The 23,758-nt window shown below is 45.5% G+C and overlaps 1 protein-coding gene across 4 annotated transcripts in view; it reads right to left on the bottom strand.

The window, feature by feature from the left end:
- Nucleotides 1-23,758, bottom strand: part of CCDC9B (coiled-coil domain containing 9B) — a 124,139-nt gene that overhangs the window by 63,342 nt on the left and 37,039 nt on the right. For all 4 annotated transcript variants that reach the window (XR_016307898.1, XM_089659778.1, XM_089659777.1 and 1 more), the window contains 2 exons: nucleotides 20,074-20,145; nucleotides 12,307-12,431 (listed from right to left, as the gene is read on the bottom strand). Coding sequence is in view for 3 of the 4 variants with exons in the window: in XM_089659778.1 (XP_089515904.1) it covers nucleotides 12,307-12,431; nucleotides 20,074-20,145 (197 nt within the window). In the remaining variant the exon portion in view is untranslated. The remainder of the gene's footprint in view (nucleotides 1-12,306; nucleotides 12,432-20,073; nucleotides 20,146-23,758) is intronic.

The following is a 23,758-nucleotide window of genomic DNA, read 5'->3' as shown; positions in this document are numbered from 1 at the left end:
AATCCCAACAAATATGGAACTGAGTACCCACAGTTGTATTACAACTAGAGATGAGCGAAGTATTCAAAAATTCGATTCGGCTGATTCGGCAAATTCGAGGAATAAATTCGATTCGATGCGAATATATTCGCTGCGAATTTAACTTATAAAAGGGTGTTTCTAGGCTTCAGAGAGCCTTCATATTAGTGCAGAACACTGTACCTTTAATTTAAATGCCCTTGGAGTCTGCTGGGGAAGAGAAATAATACTGTCAGTCAGTATGACATGCAGATGAGTGCCGTCGATCTTAGAATCACCGCACACTTCACTCATTTGGGCAGTCACGGGGCCAAAACCAGAGTGTGGAGCCACAGTGTGGCGGTGGAGGCAGCAGCAATGGGAGGCCATACAGCACCCTATGACAAAAATGGAACCCACCAGCAGTGTGAGGAGACCTGAAAGTGGCACATGGCAGAGTGTGGCGATGGAGACAGCAGCAATGGGAGGCCATACAGGGACCCATGAGAGACTCTGGACCTGGCAGCAGCATGAGGAGGCGGTACGGGGGCCCATGGCAGATTACGGGCCTGGCAGCAGCAATGGGAGGCCCGTAATCTGCCAGCACCCTATGACAAAAAATGGAACACACCAGCAGTGTGAGCAGACCTGAAAGTGGCACATGTTTGGGGCATGATTCATGGCGGATTTAGTTAGTTGTGTCAGGAACTGGTGGTTTGAAATCCAGACTAATCCACGCCTGATTCATTTTCACAAACGTGAGTCTCTCCACACTTTGGGTGGACAGTCGTGTCCTCCGCGGAGTTACAATACCTCCTGCCGCACTAAACACGCGCTCCGATGCCACGCTACTGGCCGGGCATGACAGCCTTTCAAGGGCAAATTCAGCTAGTTGGGGCCAAAGGTCAAGTTTCGTTGCCCAGTACTCAAGGGGATTGTCTACCTCGGTTGGCAGGGTGCTGTCCAAGTAGGCCCAAGCCTGTTGTTTGAGGTCCTGCTCCAGGTCCACCTGATGCTGCTGCTGCTGAGGCTGGTTAGTAGTTTCCTCACTGCGCTGGTGAAGAAAGCTACTCATCATCGACTGCAGACTGAGGCAGCCGCTGCTGGTGGAGCTGCCTCTGCTCCTACCACCCCACCCCTCCCCTGCTGCCATGGCAGCGGAACGCGAGCGCACAGGGCCCACAGTGTCTGAGGATGGACGTTGGCGCAGAAAGGCAGAGACCAACTGACTACATAGGTGGTTTTTATAGTACGTTATTTTGGCCTCCCTCTCAGCAGGTGTGAAAAAGGCCACCATTTTTGAACGGTAGCGAGGGTCCAACAAGGTGGACAGCCAAAAGTCATCCCTCTGTCTGATAGTTATTATTCGGCTGTCGCTACGCAAGCAACCGAGCATGCTATGGGCCATTTGTGCCAAGGAATGCGAGGGACTCCCTGCCTCCATCTCCACAGCATACTGCCACGGTGCGTCTGGGTCCTCTGTCTCCTCCTCCTCCTCTACCAGATGCTCCTGCTCCTCCACTCCTGTCCGCTGAGTGGAAAAACCACCCATTTCACTCAATAATTCCTGAGCACCAATGTCCTCCTCTACCTCCTCCTCTTCTTCCTGTCCTGCCCCCACAGGGGTCATGTGGCGTTGAGATCTGTGCGCCACGTCAACCGCACCCTGACCAGCCATTGTTAACAGCATTTGTTGCAGGACGTGCAACAGAGGAATGACGTCGTTCATCCCATAGTCCTGCCGACTCACGAATAGCGTGGCCTCCTCAAAGGGCCTGAGCAAGCGGCAGGTGTCACGCATGAGCTGCCAATGGCTGACATCTAAGTTACACAGGGGAGTACCTTTATCCGCTTGTAACATCAGGAATCTGTGATGGCCTTTCGCTGTTCGTAAAGGCGGTCTAACATATGTAGGGTTGAATTCCACCTTGTTGCAACGTCACAGCATGAGGAGTCGGTACGGGGGCCCATGGCAGATTACGGGCCTGGCAGCAGCAATGAGAGGCCCGTAATCTGCCAGCACCCTATGACAAAAAATGGAACACACCAGCAGTGTGAGGAGACCTGAAAGTGGCACATGGCAGAGTGTGGCGATGGAGACAGCAGCAATGGGAGGCCATACAGGGACCCATGAGAGACTCTGGACCTGGCAGCAGCATGAAGAGGCGGTAAAGGGGCCCATGGCAGATTATGGGCCTGGCAGCAGCAATGGGAGGCCCGTAATCTGCCAGCACCCTATGACAAAAAATGGAACACACCAGCAGTGTGAGGAGACCAGAAAGTGGCACATGGCAGAGATTGGCGATGGAGACAGCAGCAATGGGAGGCCGTACAAGGACCCATGAGACACTCTGGACCTGGCAGCAGCATAAAGAGGCGGTACAGGGGCCCATGGCAGATTACAGGCCTGGCAGCAGCAATGGGAGGCCCGTAATCTGCCAGCACCCTATGACAAAATGGAACACACCAGCAGTGTGAGGAGACCTGAAAGTGGCACATGGCAGAGTGTGGCGATGGAGACAGCAGCAATGGGAGGCCGTACAGGGACCCATGAGACACTCTGGACCTGGCAGCAGCATGAAGAGGCGGTACAGGGGCCCATGGCAGATTACAGGCCTGGCAGCAGCAATGGGAGGCCCGTAATCTGCCAGCACCCTATGACAAAAAATGGAACACACCAGCAGTGTGAGGAGACCTGAAAGTGGCACATGGCAGAGTGTGGCGATGGAGACAGCAGCAATGGGAGGCCGTACAGGGACCCATGAGAGACTCTGGACCTGGCAGCAGCATGAAGAGGCGGTACAGGGGCCCATGGCAGATTACGGGCCTGGCAGCAGCAATGGGAGGCCCATAATCTGCCAGCACCCTATGACAAAAAATGGAACACACCAGCAGTGTGAGGAGACCTGAAAGTGGCACATGGCAGAGTGTGGCGATGGAGACAGCAGCAATGGGAGGCCGTACAGGGACCCATGAGACACTGTGGACCTGGCAGCAGCATGAGGAGGCGGTACTGGGGCCCATGGCAGATTACGGGCCTGGCAGCAGCAATGGGAAGCCCGTAATCTGCCAGCACCCTATGACAAAAAATGGAACACACCAGCAGTGTGAGGAGACCTGAAAGTGGCACATGGCAGAGTGTGGCGATGGAGACAGCAGCAATGGGAGGCCGTACAGGGACCCATGAGACACTCTGGACCTGGCAGCAGCATGAAGAGGCGGTACAGGGGCCCATGGCAGATTACGGGCCTGGCAGCAGCAATGGGAGGCCCGTAATCTGCCAGCACCCTATGACAAAAAATGGAACACACCAGCAGTGTGAGGAGACCTGAAAGTGGCACATGGCAGAGTGTGGCGATGGAGACAGCAGTAATGGGAGGCCGTACAGGGACCCATGAGAGACTCTGGACCTGGCAGCAGCATGAGTAGGCGGTACTGGGGCCCATGGCAGATTACGGGCCTGGCAGCAGCAGTGGGAGGCCCGTAATCTGCCAGCACCCTATGACAAAAAATGGAACACACCAGCAGTGTGAGGAGACCTGAAAGTGGCACATGGCAGAGTGTGGCGATGGAGACAGCAGCAATGGGAGGCCGTACAGGGACCCATGAGACACTCTGGACCTGGCAGCAGCATGAGGAGGCGGTACAGGGGACCATGGCAGATTACGGGCCTGGCAGCAGCAATGGGAGGCCTGTAATCTGCCAGCACCCTATGACAAAAAATGGAACACACCAGCAGTGTGAGGAGACCTGAAAGTGGCACATGGCAGAGTGTGGCGATGGAGACAGCAGCAATGGGAGGCCGTACAGGGACCCATGAGACACTCTGGACCTGGCAGCAGCATGAGGAGGCGGTACAGGGGCCCATGGCAGATTACGGGCCTGGCAGCAGCAATGGGAGGCCCGTAATCTGCCAGCACCCTATGACAAAAAATGGAACACACCAGCAGTGTGAGGAGACCTGAAAGTGGCACATGTTTGGGGCATGATTCATGGCGGATTTAGTCAGTTGTGTCAGGAACTGGTGGTTTGAAATCCAGACTAATCCACGCCTGATTCATTTTCACAAACGTGAGTCTCTCCACACTTTGGGTGGACAGTCGTGTCCTCCGCGGAGTTACAATACCTCCTGCCGCACTAAACACGCACTCCGATGCCACGCTACTGGCCGGGCATGACAGCCTTTTAAGGGCAAATTCAGCTAGTTGGGGCCAAAGGTCAAGTTTCGTTGCCCAGTAGTCAAGGGGATTGTCTACCTCGGTTGGCAGGGTGCTGTCCAAGTAGGCCCAAGCCTGTTGTTTGAGGTCCTGCTCCAGGTCCACCTGATGCTGCTGCGGCTGGTTAGTAGTTTCCTCACTGCGCTGGTGAAGAAAGCTACTCATCATCGACTGCAGACTGAGGCAGCCGCTGCTGGTGGAGCTGCCACTGCTCCTACCACCCCACCCCTCCCCTGCTGCCATGGCAGCGGAACGCGAGCGCACAGGGCCCACAGTGTCTGAGGATGGACGTTGGCGCAGAAAGGCAGAGACCAACTGACTACATAGGTGGTTTTTATAGTACGTTATTTTGGCCTCCCTCTCAGCAGGTGTGAAAAAGGCCACCATTTTTGAACGGTAGCGAGGGTCCAACAAGGTGGACAGCCAAAAGTCATCCCTCTGTCTGATGGTTATTATTCGACTGTCGCTACGCAAGCAACCGAGCATGCTATGGGCCATTTGTGCCAAGGAATGCGAGGGACTCCCTGCCTCCATCTCCACAGCATACTGCCACGGTGCGTCTGGGTCCTCTGTCTCCTCCTCCTCCTCCTCCTCTACCAGATGCTCCTGCTCCTCCACTCCTGTCCGCTGAGTGGAAAAACCACCCATTTCACTCAATAATTCCTGAGCACAAATGTCCTCCTCTACCTCATCCTCTTCTTCCTGTCCTGCCCCCACAGGGGTCATGTGGCGTTGAGATCTGTGCGCCACGTCTACCGCACCCTGACCAGCCATTGTTAACAGCATTTGTTCCAGGACGTGCAACAGAGGAATGACGTCGTTCATCCCATAGTCCTGCCGACTCACGAATAGCGTGGCCTCTTCAAAGGGCCTGAGCAAGCGGCAGGTGTCACGCATGAGCTGCCAATGGCTGACATCTAAGTTACACAGGGGAGTACCTTTATCCGCTTGTAACATCAGGAAATCGGTGATGGCCTTTCGCTGTTCGTAAAGGCGCTCTAACATGTGTAGGGTTGAATTCCACCTTGTTGCAACGTCGCAGATCAGGCGATGCTGTGGAATTCCGTTCTGCCGCTGCAGCTCAAGGAGGGTGTGCTTTGCGGTGTAGGAATGGCTGAAATGCATGCAAAGTTTACGTGACATTTTAAGGATGTCTTGCAGTGGGATGGTGGATTTTAGGAACCGCTTGACAACCAGATTGAACACGTGAGCCATGCATGGCGCATGGCACAACCTTCCTTGACGCAGAGCAGACACCATGTTCTTTCCGTTGTCGGTCAACATGGTTCCGATTTTCAGTTTGCGCGGAGACAGCCATCTGTCGATTTCTCTGTTCATTACACTCAGAAGTTCCTCCCCTGTGTGACTACGTTCGCCAAGGCATACCAGGTGCAGCACAGCGTGACACCGTTGCGCCCTGCACATGTGATATGCCGGTCGGGTAATGGGACTTGGCACGGGGGTGGCGGCTGAGGACACGGCGGAAGAAGAGGTGGTAGAGGCGGACATCTTTGCTGGACCAAGGACGTGCAAACGTGGAGGCAAAAGCGGCGTGACCTGTCCAAGTTGCTGGTGCGGCTGTGCCGGCACCACGTTCACCCAGTGGGCCGTAAATGACATGTACTGTCCCTGACCGTAGTTACAGCTCCACACGTCGGCGCTGCCGTGCACTTTGGCAGAGACCGACATGCTCAAAGACTGACCCACCATCTCTTCTACATGTGAATGCAGGGCTGGCACTGCCTTTTTGGCGAAGAAATGACGGCTTGGCACTCTCCACCGCGGCGCGGCACAAGCCATCATTTCTCGGAAAGGTGCTGAGTCCACCACTTGGAAAGGGAGGGACTGCAGCACCAGCAACTTGGACAGGAGGACGTTCAGCTTCTGCACCGTCGGGTGCGTGCTCGCAAACTGTTGTCTCTTGGAAACGGATTCCAAGAAAGACTGCTGACGGAATCCGTGAAGAGGAGTAGCAGGAGAAGGAGCATCTGAACGAGCGGAAGATGCCAACGAGCGACAACTCCCCTCAGCAGAGGTGTTGGAGCCTTGACTGGCTGATAGAGGGCGATTGACGTCGGGTGACGGAACAAGTAACGGAGCGGGTGATGGAGCGGGGGCTGGGGCAGGCAGAACCGCCGTATCTTTATCACGGTTTTCCCAGGCCACCAAATGGCGACGCTGCATATGCTGACGCAACGCTGTAGTCCCAACATGGGCCCCCTGGCCATGCTTGACTCTCTGGCCACATAGTCGACATACGGCTACGTTTACTTCCTCGGGCAGCTTGACGAAAAATTGCCACACCGCCGAGTAGGAAACTTTGCCCCCGATACTCCTCACTGGCTGACTGCTACTTCCTCCGTGCACACGGCACCACTACTGGCCGTGGTGGTAGGCTGCAGTGGAGCTGATGCTCTACTCCGTGGCCGTTTGCCTCCACTGACACTGCTGCGACCCTGCTGCCTCCTGGGCAACCCACCGACTGTTTTGCTCGCTGCCAAGCTGCCACCCTCTTCTCCTGATGATGCGGAAGCAATAGCCTGATGACGACGAGGCTGCCAAGTGCGATCAGCCTCATCATCATCAATTAGGGTCTCCGCCTCACTACTAGCCCCCTCGGCTGCGTGTGGGTCAGGAGACAGACCTGTCTCTAGACCGGCTACCGAGCCACTCTCCTCACCACTACTTCTTCGCCTGGCTGCTGAAGAGGCGGATGTCTCCCCCCGTTCCTAACCGCCCTCTGTTAGCTCTTCCTCACTGTACAGTGGGGCTGAGCCCACAGCATGCGATACTTCGCTTGGTGAGGGAACACCAAAGGACAGGGGCAGGTAGAGGACACGTGATTTCAGTGGGCTTGCTCCCGAGCCATGCCAACTAACGGTTGTGTCTGACGTACCCACCGACCGTTGGCTGTAGGTGTCAGAGGTGACCTGGGAAGAGGAAGACGACCGAGCCAACCAATCGATGACGGCAGGGTTGTCGGTGGAGACACGACCGCTGGATGACACCGGGAGCACTGGCCTCTGGCTGCGACTAGTGCTGCCTCGACCCCTTCCTCTGCTGCCACGTCTGCTCGCTCCTAAAACATTGCCTCCTCTGCCACTCCTCTGCATGTTGTCTGACATACTCTTTAATTCAACGATTCTGTGTCCCTGAGTAACAATTCTGTGTCCCTGAGTAACAATTCTGTGTCTGTCCCTCAGTAACAATTCTGTGTCTGTCCCTCAGTAACAATTCTGTGTCTGTCCCTCAGTAACAATTCTGTGTCTGTCCCTCAGTAACAATTCTGTGTCTGTCCCTCAGTAACAATTCTGTGTCTGTCCCTCAGTAACAATTCTGTGTCTGTCCCTCAGTAACAATTCTGTGTCTGTCCCTCAGTAACAATTCTGTGTCTGTCCCTCAGTAACAATTCTGTGTCTGTCCCTCAGTAACAATTCTGTGTCTGTCCCTCAGTAACAATTCTGTGTCTGTCCCTCAGTAACAATTCTGTGTCTGTCCCTCAGTAACAATTCTGTGTCTGTCCCTCAGTAACAATTCTGTGTCTGTCCCTCAGTAACAATTCTGTGTCTGTCCCTCAGTAACAATTCTGTGTCTGTCCCTCAGTAACAATTCTGTGTCTGTCCCTCAGTAACAATTCTGTGTCTGTCCCTCAGTAACAATTCTGTGTCTGTCCCTCAGTAACAATTCTGTGTCTGTCCCTCAGTAACAATTCTGTGTCTGTCCCTCAGTAACAATTCTGTGTCTGTCCCTCAGTAACAATTCTGTGTCTGTCCCTCAGTAACAATTCTGTGTCTGTCCCTCAGTAACAATTCTGTGTCTGTCCCTCAGTAACAATTCTGTGTCTGTCCCTCAGTAACAATTCTGTGTCTGTCCCTCAGTAACAATTCTGTGTCTGTCCCTCAGTAACAATTCTGTGTCTGTCCCTCAGTAACAATTCTGTGTCTGTCCCTCAGTAACAATTCTGTGTCTGTCCCTCAGTAACAATTCTGTGTCTGTCCCTCAGTAACAATTCTGTGTCTGTCCCTCAGTAACAATTCTGTGTCTGTCCCTGAGTAACAATTCTGTGTCTGTCCCTGAGTAACAATTCTGTGTCTGTCCCTGAGTAACAATTCTGTGTCTGTCCCTGAGTAACAATTCTGTGTCTGTCCCTGAGTAACAATTCTGTGTCCCTAAGTAACGTTTCTGTGTCCCTAAGTAACGTTTCTGTGTCCCTAAGTAACGTTTCTGTGTCCCTAAGTAACGGTTCTGTGTCCCTAAGTAACGGTTCTGTGGCCCTAAGTAACGGTTCTGTGGCCCTAAGTAACGGTTCTGTGGCCCTAAGTAACGTTGCTGTGGCCCTAAGTAACGTTGCTGTGGCCCTAAGTAACGTTGCTGTGGCCCTAAGTAACGTTGCTGTGGCCCTAAGTAACGTTGCTGTGGCCCTAAGTAACGTTGCTGTGGCCCTAAGTAACGTTGCTGTGGCCCTAAGTAACGTTGCTGTGGCCCTAAGTAACGTTGCTGTGGCCCTAAGTAACGTTGCTGTGGCCCTAAGTAACGTTGCTGTGGCCCTAAGTAACGTTGCTGTGGCCCTAAGTAACGTTTCTGTGGCCCTAAGTAACGTTTCTGTGGCCCTAAGTAACGATTCTGTGGCCCTAAGTAACGTTTCTGTGGCCCTAAGTAACGTTTCTGTGGCCCTAAGTAACGTTTCTGTGGCCCTAAGTAACGTTTCTGTGGCCCTAAGTAACGTTTCTGTGGCCCTAAGTAACGTTTCTGTGTCCCTAAGTAACGATTCTGTGGCCCTAAGTAACGTTTCTGTGGCCCTAAGTAACGTTTCTGTGGCCCTAAGTAACGTTTCTGTGTCCCTAAGTAACGATTCTGTGGCCCTAAGTAACGTTTCTGTGTCCCTAAGTAACGTTTCTGTGTCCCTAAGTAAAGTTTCTGTGTCCCTAAGTAACGTTTCTGTGTCCCTAAGTAACGATTCTCTGGCCCTAAGTAACGTTTGTGTCCCTAACTCTCTCCCTCAATACAGCCAGGTCTGCCTCTCTTGAATGACTGGAGGCAAATGGAGAATTCTAAAATGGCCGCAATTTATAGCTCGACCATTACACAGTGCTGGCTGGCTGGCTGCTGATTGGCTAATGCGATCACATGTCATGAATGAATGCATTATGGGTCAGCGCGCCTTGTCTGTGCGCCTTCCCAGAGATCCCCGCTCCGTCGCCGCACATGTTGCCGCCATTTTTGGAAAAATTTTGATTCGCGCATCCGAAGTCTGCTAATCTTCGGATTCGTCGCGAATCTAAATTTTCCTAATATTCGAAACTAATTCCACTTCGCCAAGTTCGATTCGCTCATCTCTAATTACAACGCCAACAAAGCTTGGATATGGATGGGAACATCTTGTGAAGGGAAAAAGGATCCCTATACCATCTGGAGAGGAGCATCAAATTATTTTCTTGAGAGTAGCAAGATAGAGGATTTATGAGTGAAGTGAAACGACGTAAACCATTATTCATCCAATATATCTTTGCCAATATCCAGTGACCATGCCACGGTGAAGGGCAGAAGTTCAGTATGGGTTGTGGCATGTAATACCCTATAAAAAGGGAAGCCAAGACAGAGGTTCAGAAAGGGAACATTACTGGTCAAACTCAGTAAGCGGGCAATGAATTTGAGAAGTGGAATGTAAATGTTTACAAAATGAGGATAAATGTAAAGCAGTCAGCCAATCCCTGGGGCCACCCAAGAGGAGTGGGAGACCTGTCTTAGGGTGGATAAAGTCCCGAGCTCCCGGCCAAGAGGTACGGGCAAAGGAACCCAGCACAGAGGGTCCATTGGGGGAAAGAGGTATTATCAAATAGGGAGGATAAAGGGGAATGGTCGGAGGATAGAAGGATAAGGAGACTGCGTTTATACCACAAGCGCAAAGCCGCCACTGTCAAGGGAGACAGGCCAGGTAGACACTGAAGGATACGGCCGAAACCCCATAGGAGAGCCCGTAGGTCAATCTGAGTTAGGTTCTGTTCGATCATACAGAGGGCTTTAAGCACGGGTCTGGGGAACCAGTCAAGTATACGTGCCAACAAGGCAACTCAAAATAGGTTAAACCCACTCCACCCCTAAGCTTTGTATAAGTGAGCAGCTTTTATTTTAATCTCGATAAACCTTGATGCCAGATAAACCTAACTGATAGAAAACGTACAGAGAGAAAGAAATTCTTGGGTACAGAAACCGGGACTGTATGGAAATCGTATAGCAATTTCCGAAGAGTATCAATCTTAAGGGTATTAATGTGTCCAAACCAGGGTAGAAAGGAGGCTCCCCATGATGCCAAGTCTTTGTGGAGATGCGTAAGTAGGGGCAAATGAATAAGCGAGTAAAGTGCAGCAGGATCAGAAGAAATCAGAACCCCGAGATACGAGATAGTCTTTGGACGCTATTGAAAAGAAACGTTGGAGCGAAGGTGTGACAACACGCAAGCAGGTAGAGAAATATTTAATGCCTCCGTTTTCAAGATGTTAAGTTTGAAGTTACAGAACAAACCGAATCTGTGGAACTCACAAAGCAGGCTACGGAGAGAAATGAGTGACTGTTGCATATAAATTGGGAGATTGTCTGCATAAAGATAAAGTTTATGATGTGAGGAGGGGGTATGAATGCCTAGAATAGAATCGTTAGCCTGTATAGCCCACTAATGATGTTCCATGACCAAAACAAAAAGTAGAGGAGACAGAGGGCATCCCTGTCTGGTACCATTCGAGATAGAAAAGGACGAAAAGGCCATACCATTCACATTATGTGGAGCATATGATTCTCTTGTTTTGGGTACTTACCTGCATGCACTGATTCTTTCTGGTGAATTGTATCAAGGAGTCATCTGGAGGAAAGAGTGGCCTTTCAGGAATTCACGTTCCAGGGCAATAGTGGAGATGACCAATGTGGAAACTCTTTCCTTAATGTGGGTTAGACTCTTGAGAGTCAATAATATCTGGTAAGCAAATTTGGTTCTCTTGGTGGTGGTGGATTAAGGTCGGAGGAAGCCTTTCTCTGGAAGTCGATTGGATTCTTTTTCCCCAAAAGACTTTGTACACACTGATTTTGAATAATATTTCACAAGAGACTTTATATATTGATACGATTCACTACATTACTTTACAAGAGACTTTATAATTTGAAATTATTTAGGATATAGAGCTCTATAATATTGGGTTATTGATTATATATATTGTATGCTGTGATAGAAATCTTATAGCACGCCAGCTGCTCTAATCACTTTTTTTTTAGTTTTATATTTGTTTCCCCGAAGCACAGAAATGTTCCTGTTTTTTAAATGGTTTTTATGTTAGCTGTGGAAAAACTAATTCTTGAAGTTAAATAAAAGATGGCTGAGGTCTGTTTGAAATTGTAAGTTGCTATGTGGATATTACCTTTGCACAAAACCCATATATGAGACTTTCTACACTGAAAGAATGCAAAAGCAGAGCTACTGACATCACACTGTATATGCACACGCACATACTCTTCCTGTATACTTGCTATAATTCATTGAAGCACTGACCATGCAAAATGTACACTGACAGCTTGTAGTCTAAGGACAAAAACTATGAGCAAAAAAAAGTTAAGCAACTGTACATAAGTTTTCAAAATTCTTAACCAGTCTAGTGCACTCTTTTTTTATTTTAACTTAAAATGTATTTTTTAACCCAGGTCTATACTTCAACTACAAGCAAGCAGCCTACTCATGAACTATACTGAATTTAGGAAATAAGCTAAAATGTGTTCAATATAGGGGCACTTGCTTCTATGTTTCAATGTGGCAGGAGGGCTGTTTTAGGTGTGTTTGGATGTACAAGACCTTTGCCTTAAACTGAAAAGACTGGGAATCTAGCGCCAATTTCTTTCCTACTATTGTTTCTGACATATCAGCTCACATCTGCACTCAGCAACACAATCAACTTATTCTCTGGTTTTAACCTCCAACCAAAGTGTCCTTACTCTTAGCTGCTCTAAAGATTTAAAAGGACGAACAAAGCCAGTGGCTGTATTAAAACAATAATTCAGTAAAAATATCCTGGCATATGAACATACTGGGGAATGAAAATCTTGTTCTTACATCTCATCTGTCTTTTCCATATCCCAGGGACGGCGCCATTCTCCATTTGAATTCCTATGCCGTGCCACGCGGTCAAGATCAATTTGTTCACGCTCTTTCTTCCATTTCAGGTATTCAAAGTGATCCTGTACAAGTAAAAAAAAAAGGAAAGGGGGAAAGGGCTGCTCATCTGATTTTTCAACTTTGCGAGGCAAAAAAAAAAAAAAAATTATATATATATATATAATATTTATTACAGACACTTACACATTGAAGCAAACTACCCATTCAATAAACACTTTTGGGAAGTATATATTGCTAAGGATCAATTATACAGGTGTGCCACATGGGAATACAGTGGGGGAATTTATTACAATATGGGAAGCCAAAATCTGGAGCAGCTAAAACCAACAATTGATCATCCTCTACATTTCATTTTCAAAGTTTACTAAACAAGCTGAAGACAGAAGGTGATTGGTTGCCATGCACAGCTGCTCCAAGTTCAATCTGTTCGAGTTTTGATAAATCACCCCCCACCCCCCTTTCCAAATAATGCTACACATCACTCTCCCTTTACTGAAACCTATCCTAGCCAAAATGTAAATAAAAAATATTAAACTTTTTCTGACGGGTCGATGTATATATTTTGTACCACACAGGATTCATGCAACCTTAACCCAGGATCCATATATTTACCCAATGGAATCCAATAGGAAAAATGTGACTCTTGGCTGAAAGTGTGTACATTTTTTTTGTGCAAACATTTATAAATAGCCCTCTTAAACTGTATGTCAAGCCAAAATCTAGTACTTGCATACAGGGACATATGCACTGCCCCAAATTCAGGTTCCTGTATACAAGAAAGCAGAGAGACCACTGCAGTTGAAGCCGTACAAGGATTTGGATTCAGATCAGGAGTGCCGAATCAGCTCACAACTGACAAGATGAAAGAGAAATCTGGACAGTTCACATTCTGCAAGTAACCCTCAAACGTGCATATATCTGCATACAGCCGCTGCATATTTCATCGTCAATGATTTTGACAGGCTGTGGCAGTGGGCTGTGCGCAACACCTGTGACTCCAAATGTATGCCCTATAGCTCACTTGCTGATGTGCGCATGAAGTCCAAATAGCTTTTTCTTCCGATAACTTCCTGAAATATTTTTTTCAATGTACAATATGTTAAAGCTTTTGGCTACACAGTACAACCTAGCCTACAGGTCTAGACTGTTGGTGTCAACATCATCTTGACAGCTAATCTGTCTAGAACATTAATTTCTGTTTCAGATACATGGAAAACTCTTCTACCTGTTCATTAAAAATAACCCCAGTGGCCTAAAAACTGCATTAAATGCAGTGCTAAAGTGTAGACATTTTACGATGCTTGTAAGTACCTTCACTAAAGTAATGATTTAATAAAGAAAAAGATTACAAAAAGTAGTTTTAAGCAGGTTTATGCAGATTAGAAGGTCATTTGTAAGTCACATACAGATATATACCGTAAGTGAATTATCTCAAAACACCACAAACTGATCTCAAATACAAGTGGAATGCACCAAAGAGAAAGCTGCAGCTGTCCAACACAGGCCTTAGATAAATTAACTAGTTCGGCATTAGTGCATTTTTTTTTTTTCATACATGGAAAAATCTTTAAAGACAAAAAAAAAAAAACTGGAAATGAAATGTACCCCAGGTAGCACTTCACTTCCTAAAATAGAACTTATCAAACAAATTTATCACCCAGTGATTGAGGTGAATAAACTGTCTACTACTGTGAAACCTCATCACGTGCACTAATGGACCACTCTTCATATGTTCCAATCTTGAGCATCAAATCTACCACTGTGCATGACATGATATCCACTCCCCACAAGACACCACAGTCGCCAATTTGATTTACCTCTCATTTTCAGAGCAGTTTCTCCTTCTGAGCATCACCAACAAACTCCACAATACCTTCCATAAGTATACTTTTGTTGCTGCGCAGAAGTACCTGTTTGTGGCAATATTTCCAGACTGGCGTTTTACACCAAATTTACAGGTGGGTTTGCATAGTGCTGGCCCAGGTGCGTTTAATTGTGGTTTTTACATGGTTTTATTAAAAATAGTACTTTCCTCTTGGTTTCTATAGTGGCATGGTGGAGGGGAGGAGTTGCCATAAGTGACATATCGGCATGGATGTCACTCCACTTCCTCAAACTCAATCTTTCCAAAACTGAGCTCTTAGTATTCCCCCCAGCCCGTTCCCCCTCCCCTGACTTCTCCATCAAGATCAATAACACAACAATCAGTGCCTCCCCTCATGCCAGGATACTAGGTGTCATCCTAGACTCGCATTTGTCCTTTCAGCCCCAAATCCAATCGCTGTCCAAATCTTGTAGACTTCACCTCCGTAACATCTCCAAGATACGCCCGTTCCTAACCTCGGAAACCACTAAGCAAATTATTCACTCCCTTGTTATATCTCGCCTTGACTACTGTAACTCCCTCCTCATTGGCCTACCTCATTGCAGGCTATCCCCTCTTCAGTCTATCATGAATGCTGCTGCCAGAATCATCCACCTTACTAACCGTTCTGTATCTGCCATCCCTCTCTGCCAATCCCTCCACTGGCTTCCCATTGTCCAACGGATAAAATTCAAAACACTAACAATAACATATAAAGCCATTTATAACTCAGCCCCAAATTACATCACTGATCTTGTCTCTAAATATCACCCAAACCGTACTCTCCGCTCCTCGCAAGACCTCCTACTCTCTAGCTCCCTTGTCTCCTCCTCCCATGCTCGTCTCCAGAGCTTCCCCCATCCTCTGGAACTCTCTACCCCAATTTATCAGACTATCGACTAGTCTGCTAACTTTTAGGCGATCTCTGAAAACCTATCTGTTCAGGGAAGCCTATCCTGTCCTCAGCTAATACTGGAATCTTCTACTCTTCCAACCAGACCATCCCCCCCAGTTACTACCTTTTGTACCACTAGCCCCTCCCTCTTAGATTGTAAGCTCCAAGGAGCAGGGCCCTCAAATCCCTCTTGTATTGAACTGTATTGTTTCTGTATTGTCTCCAGTTATATTGTAAAGCGCCGAGCAAACTGTTGGCGCTATATAAATCCTAAATAATAATAATAATAAGGACACAGTCATCTCATCTATCCTTGTCTGGGCTGCTACATTCAAGTGCATATTGACCTCCTTTTGCTTAAGATGTCAATTGGGTCTGCTGAGTGATTCATCCACAAGAGCACACTGGGTGTATGATACTTGTGTTTGGTGAAGGATTACTAATAGAAGAGCACTGGAGATTCATTCACATTGCAACTATTTTGAGTGATTTATGGACACTATGAACTGTTGAAAGAAATGTATGATTCATATGATTCAACTGTATTATGTTATTGTGGTGTGATTTTGCTGTTACGCATATTCACAAGTTTACTAACACTGTTTATTAGGCATTTTAAACCATTGAGCTTCATGCCCCCTTTTTCATTTATTTTTTCCCTCCTATCTGGACCTAGCCTCACATGGATGAAGTAACTGTGTTACACCTCCCAGATGATGTGTTCTACCTGCCTCCTCCACCGAGAACACACGCAAATATCTTTCACACTGCTGCTGCCATGTTCTACAGAGACACAGCGACAGAAACACAGTCAGTGCATGGGTTATAGGGGCACCTTCTCTGGACATGAAAAACCCACATTCCAAATTCCTGACTTTGAGTACTGGGGATCCCCACACTAACAATGGCAGATCACAGATGCAAGGACAAAGGGTTTATTAGCATGCATTTTGCAAATGGCCCATAGGAAACACAGAACATAGCTCAGTGTGTTAGTTGTTTCCTTGTCCTGGAGCAATGTCCTATACTGACATCACTGTCCTCATCTGACTTTTTCCCCCTCTGTCAGGCACGCACCATGCAATCTGTTAGACAAAAAGCAGGTTTCTCTGCCACCATCTCTGAATTCTTTGCTTTCCAGAGGCCATAATCAAAAAATGGAAACTTTTTTTTTTTTATTGAAGACAGTCAAAGACAGGTAAAGAAGACAAATGGCACAACAGTATGTCATGCAAAAAAACAAAAAAAAAGAAAAAAAACCAAAAAAAAAACAGTTGCAGCTGCAGCTCCTAGGTCTCGTCAAAGACAGTAATAATACCAGTAAAAAAGGTGATCGCTCACGGGGCACTAAACAAGGGATTCACTATAGAAAAGTAACCAGTGGTCAAGTATATATCAACCCAAAAGGGCCTCGCAGCAAACATCTGAACTAGCTTAGCGGCCCATGTCCAGGGGTATCCAGCCATGGGGCCCAAAGCTTGTTAAATTTACTCGGGCATCCTTTATTTTGGTAAATTAATTTTTTCAATCTTAAAGTGTCTTCTATGGCCTGTACCCACGCCATTATGGAAGGGGGTGTGGCCAACTTCCAGTGAGTTAGAATAACTTACGAGCCACAAAAAGAGCTCTAGAAATAGCTTCCTGGTTGAAATCACATGAAATAACATCACCCAAAATATTAAGCAAGCAGCATTTGGGATACAAAGGCACAGAAGACTGAAAAACTGATTTAATAGTGCCAGTCATCCCCTTCCAATACAGGTGAAGCTTCGGAAATCTCCAAAGTAAATGGAAATAACTATGATCATGCAGGCATTTAACGCAAGGGTCTGGCTGAATACCCATTTTATACAATCGCTGCGGTGTGCAATGTACCCGATGCAGAATGTATAATTGAGAAAATCTTTGGGCCACACTGAGCGAACAGGTGGTAACTGCTTCAAATGCTTCCTCCCATTGGTCGCCTGAGATCGGACCTAAATCCCTCTCAATGTGACAGGAACCTCATAGGATACTGCCTAAGAAATAGGCATAGATCATAGAGTATCAAATGGAACCAAACTTGCCTGAAGATGTTATGAAAGAAACTATTGAGTACATTGATTCTGTAGAGTGAAGAATTTCCCTCCACTGAAGCTTTTGAGGTACAAACTATGGTTTGAACCGCATCCAATCCGCATGACATGTGAAATAACCTTACTTCCTATGGTGCCTGTTCACATATGTCTGGTGCACTGACTGTGCGGATTCAGTGTGGATTGAACAAAAAAAATGTCTGATTTCTGAGCAGTGCGGTCCGGATCAGGTGTCGACCACAGGCTATTGACTTCTATGGGAACTGTTTCTAAACCACACATCATTAGTTGTAAGCAGGATAAAATCCGCAGAACAACTACTGTATCAATCAGCTGTGAAACCTGAGCTTTATTCCGCATCCCACTTGTGAGTCAGTACTTAGAGATTTCCTTGAGTTTTTCCTATTGTTTTGTGTTGATGCTCTTGAGAATGTCATTCAAAAATTTCTCATCATTGCTCTCATCTCCGTTCACATGCACAGAATGTTGTGTCTAAAAGATTGGTCTGCTGAACATGATGGTAAGAAAGGAATGGTAATCCTAACCCACATGAAAAATATCAAGTCTTCTACGCCTATGAAGTAGAACACCTGGTCTACTAAGTCCACTAAACCCTTCCAAAAGCCTTCCTCACAACATAGGAGTGCCACGACTCCGTGGACGGGGGGGGTTGGTGGGGGCATCTGTTGGCTTGCCCTGGGTCTGAATTCGAGATGCCCTAACCTTTGGGTCCAACCTGTTATTTTAAAGGGGTACAAGACAGAGTTTCCATGTATGCCTTCCTCTCGCTTTTTACCTTACAATCTGCCATCTACAGACCAAAGAAAGGCAGAATTGATAACTGTCTTGCACCAACTTCAGGCACAAGGATTGGCTGCATCAGTTCTTTTTGAAGAGCGGTTTGAAGGTTTCTATTCACATACGTGATTTGTTTTTTTCAGCACTGATCACTGTATTGATGTCACTGGGGATGTCAGTGATACCAAATCAGTTTCCCCCCAGTGTCAGAATGTCTGCCGCAGTCCAGCTATAAGCTGCTGATCACTGCCATTACTTGCAAAAATTTTAAACAATTTCCAATATCTATACCACCATTTGTAAACGCTAAAACGTTCACCTAAACCAATTAGTTTACACGTATTGGGATTTCTTTTAGCAAAGACATGTAGCAGAATACATTTTGGTCTAAATTTATGACAAAATTTTATTTTTTTAATTTTTTTACTGAACATGTGTAATAGCAAAAAGTTAAGATTTGTTTTATAGAAAAAAAAAGTCTGCACTAGTGCAAGTTGCAACTAATAAAAGGAAGCTTGCAATCTAAATCGATGTATGGAAATCCACCAAAGAGCTATAAAGAGAAAATTGCAGCGCCTATTACTAAAATAATCTTACAAATAAAGAACAGCAATCGACAAATTATAATACAAGCCCCATAAATGACACCCCCCCATGGTAATGCCCCGTGGCTCATGTCCTGTTTAGGCAATAATTTGCTTATTAGCCCAAAAAATGTCTAGAATTAAGCATTAGGAATCCCCAGAATTCAATAATACTCACTACAAAATTCAAGTCTGCTAACACCTGGGAAGATTTGTCCATTGCTACAATGTACAAGTGTAACTATTTATATATAAGCATAATAAATATGCATGCGTTTTGTCTGGCGTTGGATGTTAAGGCACGGTTCACACTGCCGCGACTTGGGATTCAACTTGTGAGACCCCAGGTCACATGACATGTGAAATCTCATGTTAGTCAATGAGAGCTGTCTACTGAACCACTACTGAAGCTGCTCGGACTTTAGAAAAAGTTCCCCTACTACTTCAAGGCAACTTCTATCCAACTTGTGCCCATAGACTTTAATGGAAGTTGCCTCCAAGTTGGATCATCTATGTTGATGTGAGGAAGATTACCCAGGTATTCCCTAAAAGTTGCTTCAAAGTAGTACTCAAGTTGCCTTGCAAAGTAGTACTCAAGTTGCCTGGCAAAGTAGTACTCAAATTGCCTGGCAAAGTAGTACTCAAGTTGCCTGGCAAAGTAGTACTCAAGTTGCCTGGCAAAGTAGTACTCAAGTTGCCTGGCAAAGTAGTACTCAAGTTGCCTGGCAAAGTAGTACTCAAGTTGCCTGGCAAAGTTGCACTGTAAGCCGCGCAACTTTCAGGTCACAGAAGTGTGAACCGAGATTTCAGGTTCACACTATCTTATGATATCCAATTCTATGATTTGAAAATTTTACTAAAAGAAAAAGTTTTAGGGCCGATTCACAATGGTTGCGTTAAGCTTTGGAGAATACAGTATGCGTGAGAAAATTATAGCACATCGCAAATTATACTTTTATTTTTTCAACTTTATTGGAATGTTACAATATTACATTCCATTAATAATTATTAATTGCAGCGCATTGCAATGCGGTGTAGTGCACTGAAACATGCTGCAGTGAAAATAAGTACTGCATGTTCTAATTTTTTTTTACTGAATGCCACCACAATGCAGTAGTGTGAAATGAACAAACAGGACATAAGTCAGTTTGCTTTATTAATGGGTTTGGACTGCACTGGGTAAAGTTGACCACCGCAGCCCAAAACACCTAGTGTGAATGGACCCTTAGTAAAAAAAAAAAAATAAGTCCCCATGAAGCTGTAATGCTTTCTATTAAAAAAAAAAAGCTTAAAAGAAAGGATAGGATGGAGGAAGATTTCCACTGAAAGAAGAAGAATCAGCACAAGAGACACATCATACCAACTGTAAGTTATGTCCTTTGTGCTTCAAATTATTTTTAAATGAAGTAATCAGATACATTTGTTTTATCTATCAGCTAAAACATAACAATAAAACCAGCATCATCATTAATCTACATTTGAGCTCACCTTATTGCTTTGTTCTTTCATGTCAATTTTCTCTATTTCTTCATGCTTTTTCCCAGCTTTCTTCTTGGCTTCCTAAAATGGGAAAGAAACACATGACCCATGTCACACTAAATGACTACAATCTGGTCCTGAATTAATTGCTTTCAAATGACACAAATTAAAGGGTGAACCATTATTTTAATAAAATGTACACTGGTGTTGGGTCCCTTATCCTGAGTGGGCTTTGTCTATTTACAAAAGCAGCCTGTGATTAAGCTGCCACTATGTGTTTTGAGAATGATCAGATGTACACAGGGGGTGGACATGACACCTGTGCAGGAATACTGGGAAGGTGAAAGCCACTCATTAGAACACTAAGGAGAATAAAGCAGATGTCTAGATCAAAGGCACTGTATGCAACATCCCCAGAGGAAACTGAGCAGTTGGTGACAGCTCTGGCTAAAGTGGTTCCAGTTGAGGGACAAAGCTGGCCACTTCTCTGACACCAATACTGGGTACTCATTCTAAATGAAAAAAAAAAAAAGAAAAGCAGGATAAGGGCACACTATATGGAAACCAGTGATGCCAGGACACTATGGGGTTGATTTAAATGTAATATATAATAAATATTAATATTATACTAAAGGCAAATACAGTGCCTTGACAAAGTATTCATACCCCTTGAAATTTACCACATTTTATCATGTTACAACCAAAAACGTAAATGTATTTTGTGATTTTTTTGTGATAGATGAACACAAAGTGGCACATAATTGTGAAGTGGAAGGAAAATGATAAATGGTTTTCAAAATTTTTTACAAACAAATATCTGAAAAGTGTGGCATGCATTTATATTCAGCATCCTTTACTCTGATACCTCTAACTAAAATCTAGTGGAACCAATTGCCTTCAGAAGTCACCTAATTAGAAAATAGAGGCCAGCTGTGCGTAATTTATTCACAGTATTACAGCTGTTCTGTGAAGCCCTCAGAGGTTTTTTTTTAGAGAACATTAGTGAACAAACAGCACCAAAGAAGGCCAAGGAACACATCAGACAGGTCAGGGATAAAGTTATGAAGAATTTTAAAGCAGGGTTAGGTCTTTAAAAAAAATATCCCAAGCTTTGAACATCTCACGGAGCACTGTTCAATCCATCTTCTTAAAATGGAAAGTGTATGGCACAACTGCAAGCCTACCAAGACATGGCCGTCCACCTAAACTGACAAGCCGGGCAAGGAGAGCATTAATCAGAGAAGCAGCCAAGAGGCCCATGGTAACTCTGGAGGAGCTGTAGAGATCCACAGCTCAGGTGGGAGAATCTGTCCACAGGATGATTAATCGTCCACTTCACAAATCTGGCCCTTGTGGAAGAGTGGAAAAAAGAAAGCCATTGTTGAAAGAAAGCCATAAGAAGTCCCGTTTGCAATTTGCGAGAAGCCATGTGGAGGACACAGCAAACATGGAAAAAGATGAGACCAAAATTGAACTTTTTGGCCTAAAAGCAAAATGCAATGTATGGCGGAAAACTAACACTGTACATCACCCTGAAACATGGTGGTGGCAGCATCATGTTCTGGGGATGCTTTTCTTCAGCAGGGACAGGGAAGCTGGTCAGAGTTCATGGGAAGATGGACGGAGCCAAATACAGGGCAATCTTAGAAGAAAACCTGTTAGAGTCTGCAAAAGACTGGGGTGGAGGTTCACCTTCTAACAGGACAAAGACCCTAACATACAGCCAGAGCTACAATGGAATGGTTTAGGTCAAAGCATATTCATATGTTAGAATGGCCCAGTCAAAGTCCAGACCTAAATCCAATTGAGAATATGTGTCAAGACTTAAAAATTGCTGTTCACATCCAATCTGAAAGAGCTTGAGCTATTTTCCAAAGAATAATAGGAACAAATGTCACTATCTAGATGTGCAAAGCTGGTAGAGACATCCCCAAAAAGACTTGAAGCTGTAATTGCAGAGAAAGGTGGTTCTACAAAGTACTGACCCAGGGGGGATGAATATAAATGCACGCCAATTTATTTGTAAAAAATTTTGAAAACCATTTATCATTTTCTTTCCAATTCACAATTATGTGCCACTTTGTGTTGGTCTATCACATAAAATCTAAACCCCTATTCAATCAGCGCAACACACCCTAAAATTGTATGATAGTGCTCTAAATAGTTGCTGCTAAAACACTGTTAGTGACTTCACAATGCCTGTAATAAAATGAATAAAGTGTAGCACAACAGACTAATATCTCAAATAAAAATAAATAATAAACCATAATTAAAGTCCCATGAAAAAGTCTCTTAACAGCACTGCGCAATGTGTATAAGATAAATCTTCTCTCTTCTTCATTGCCAACGGTGCCACCACCATTATGTGAAAAACCTGCTCACCTCAATTTATGACCTCATCAATAGGTCATTATGCGCTCAATATGTGGACCCAGATGTTCATCAGTTGGCCTACTGAGCAAGCCCGAATCTGGGGCGTAGCGCATATAGGTGGAAGGAGCTGAGCCTAAGATGTTTTGTACTGATGACCATCTGGGAGAGCGAGGTAGTGGGCCATGTGATGAAAATAAAATTTCAAGGAAGTATGAATACTTTTTCAAGGCACTGTATACGGTGTAATACAAGTGCAGTTGCTCCGGAGCTTAGTAAATAAGGTAAAGATTCAGTTTGCAAAGAACACCCAATCACATGCAAGGAAAATAAAAAAAACAATATTTTGGCATGCACATGAATGGATGATAGAAATTAGCAGAGCATCCCCTCAGATCTAGGGCAACTGCACTTTGAGTGCACAGACTACTTGTCTTTAGTAAATCCCTCCCCACCCCCTGCAATCTGTGAAGTGGAGATGATGTTGTGAAGAAGAGCTTATTGTCAACATGAGTAGTATAAACCTCAGTAAATCTGTGTGCCTTTCAGCAATAGTCATGGGTACATACAACAAAAACACCTTGTCCATATATGTATTACCTTTAGCGGGTATGTGCATATACTAACACATCAAGGACACCATACCAATGCACAGAACCCGTTTGCTTATGGGATACTATGATAAAATGCGCTCTCATTTTGGGGTTCTAGACTGTGGTGTGATTACTAAGAGTAGAGGGTGCTCACTTTGCAAAGTGAATGCTTACCTAGAAAAGTGAATATTGGCGAATACGGTGAAGTTGTATTCATTTTGAATGCCCAAAGGTGTGCATGAAAATTTAAAAAAAACGTTTTTTTCTTCACGCACATGACTGGGTATTTAAAGTGAAACAGCTTATTCACTAACATTTACCCTCCTAAGTGAACAGCCTCTACTCCTGCAGTAAATCAACTGCATTGTGGGTGTTAAAGTTGTTGTAAAGGCTGAAGGTTTTTTTTTCATCTTCATGCCTTCTTTCAGTTCACCATCAGGCTAGGCCTGATATATATTAGTCCCGACTGGGGTGCACACACAAGGGAGGCTCCAAAGCATGTTGCATGTAAATGGAGCCACCCTGGAACAAGAAAATACAGCCAAAATGGCACCAGCTTAAACTGGAACAAAGGCAATGATTAAGTCTTTTGCGGACTCCAACGTAAAAACTATGGCGATGGCAGCGTGCGGGGGTGGGGGGGTGGATAATGATCTTACACACACTCCCAGCAGCTGCAGCCTCCGGGAGCATGTGTATAATGGAAAAGTCAACTGCCGGCTGTCACGTGG

Source organism: Staurois parvus, unplaced genomic scaffold, assembly GCF_062004578.1.
Source record: "Staurois parvus isolate SC_StPar_1 unplaced genomic scaffold, SC_StPar_1.0 ptg001188l, whole genome shotgun sequence".
Classification (NCBI taxonomy): domain Eukaryota; kingdom Metazoa; phylum Chordata; class Amphibia; order Anura; family Ranidae; genus Staurois; species Staurois parvus.
This window is presented reverse-complemented; position numbering and strand designations above follow the sequence as displayed.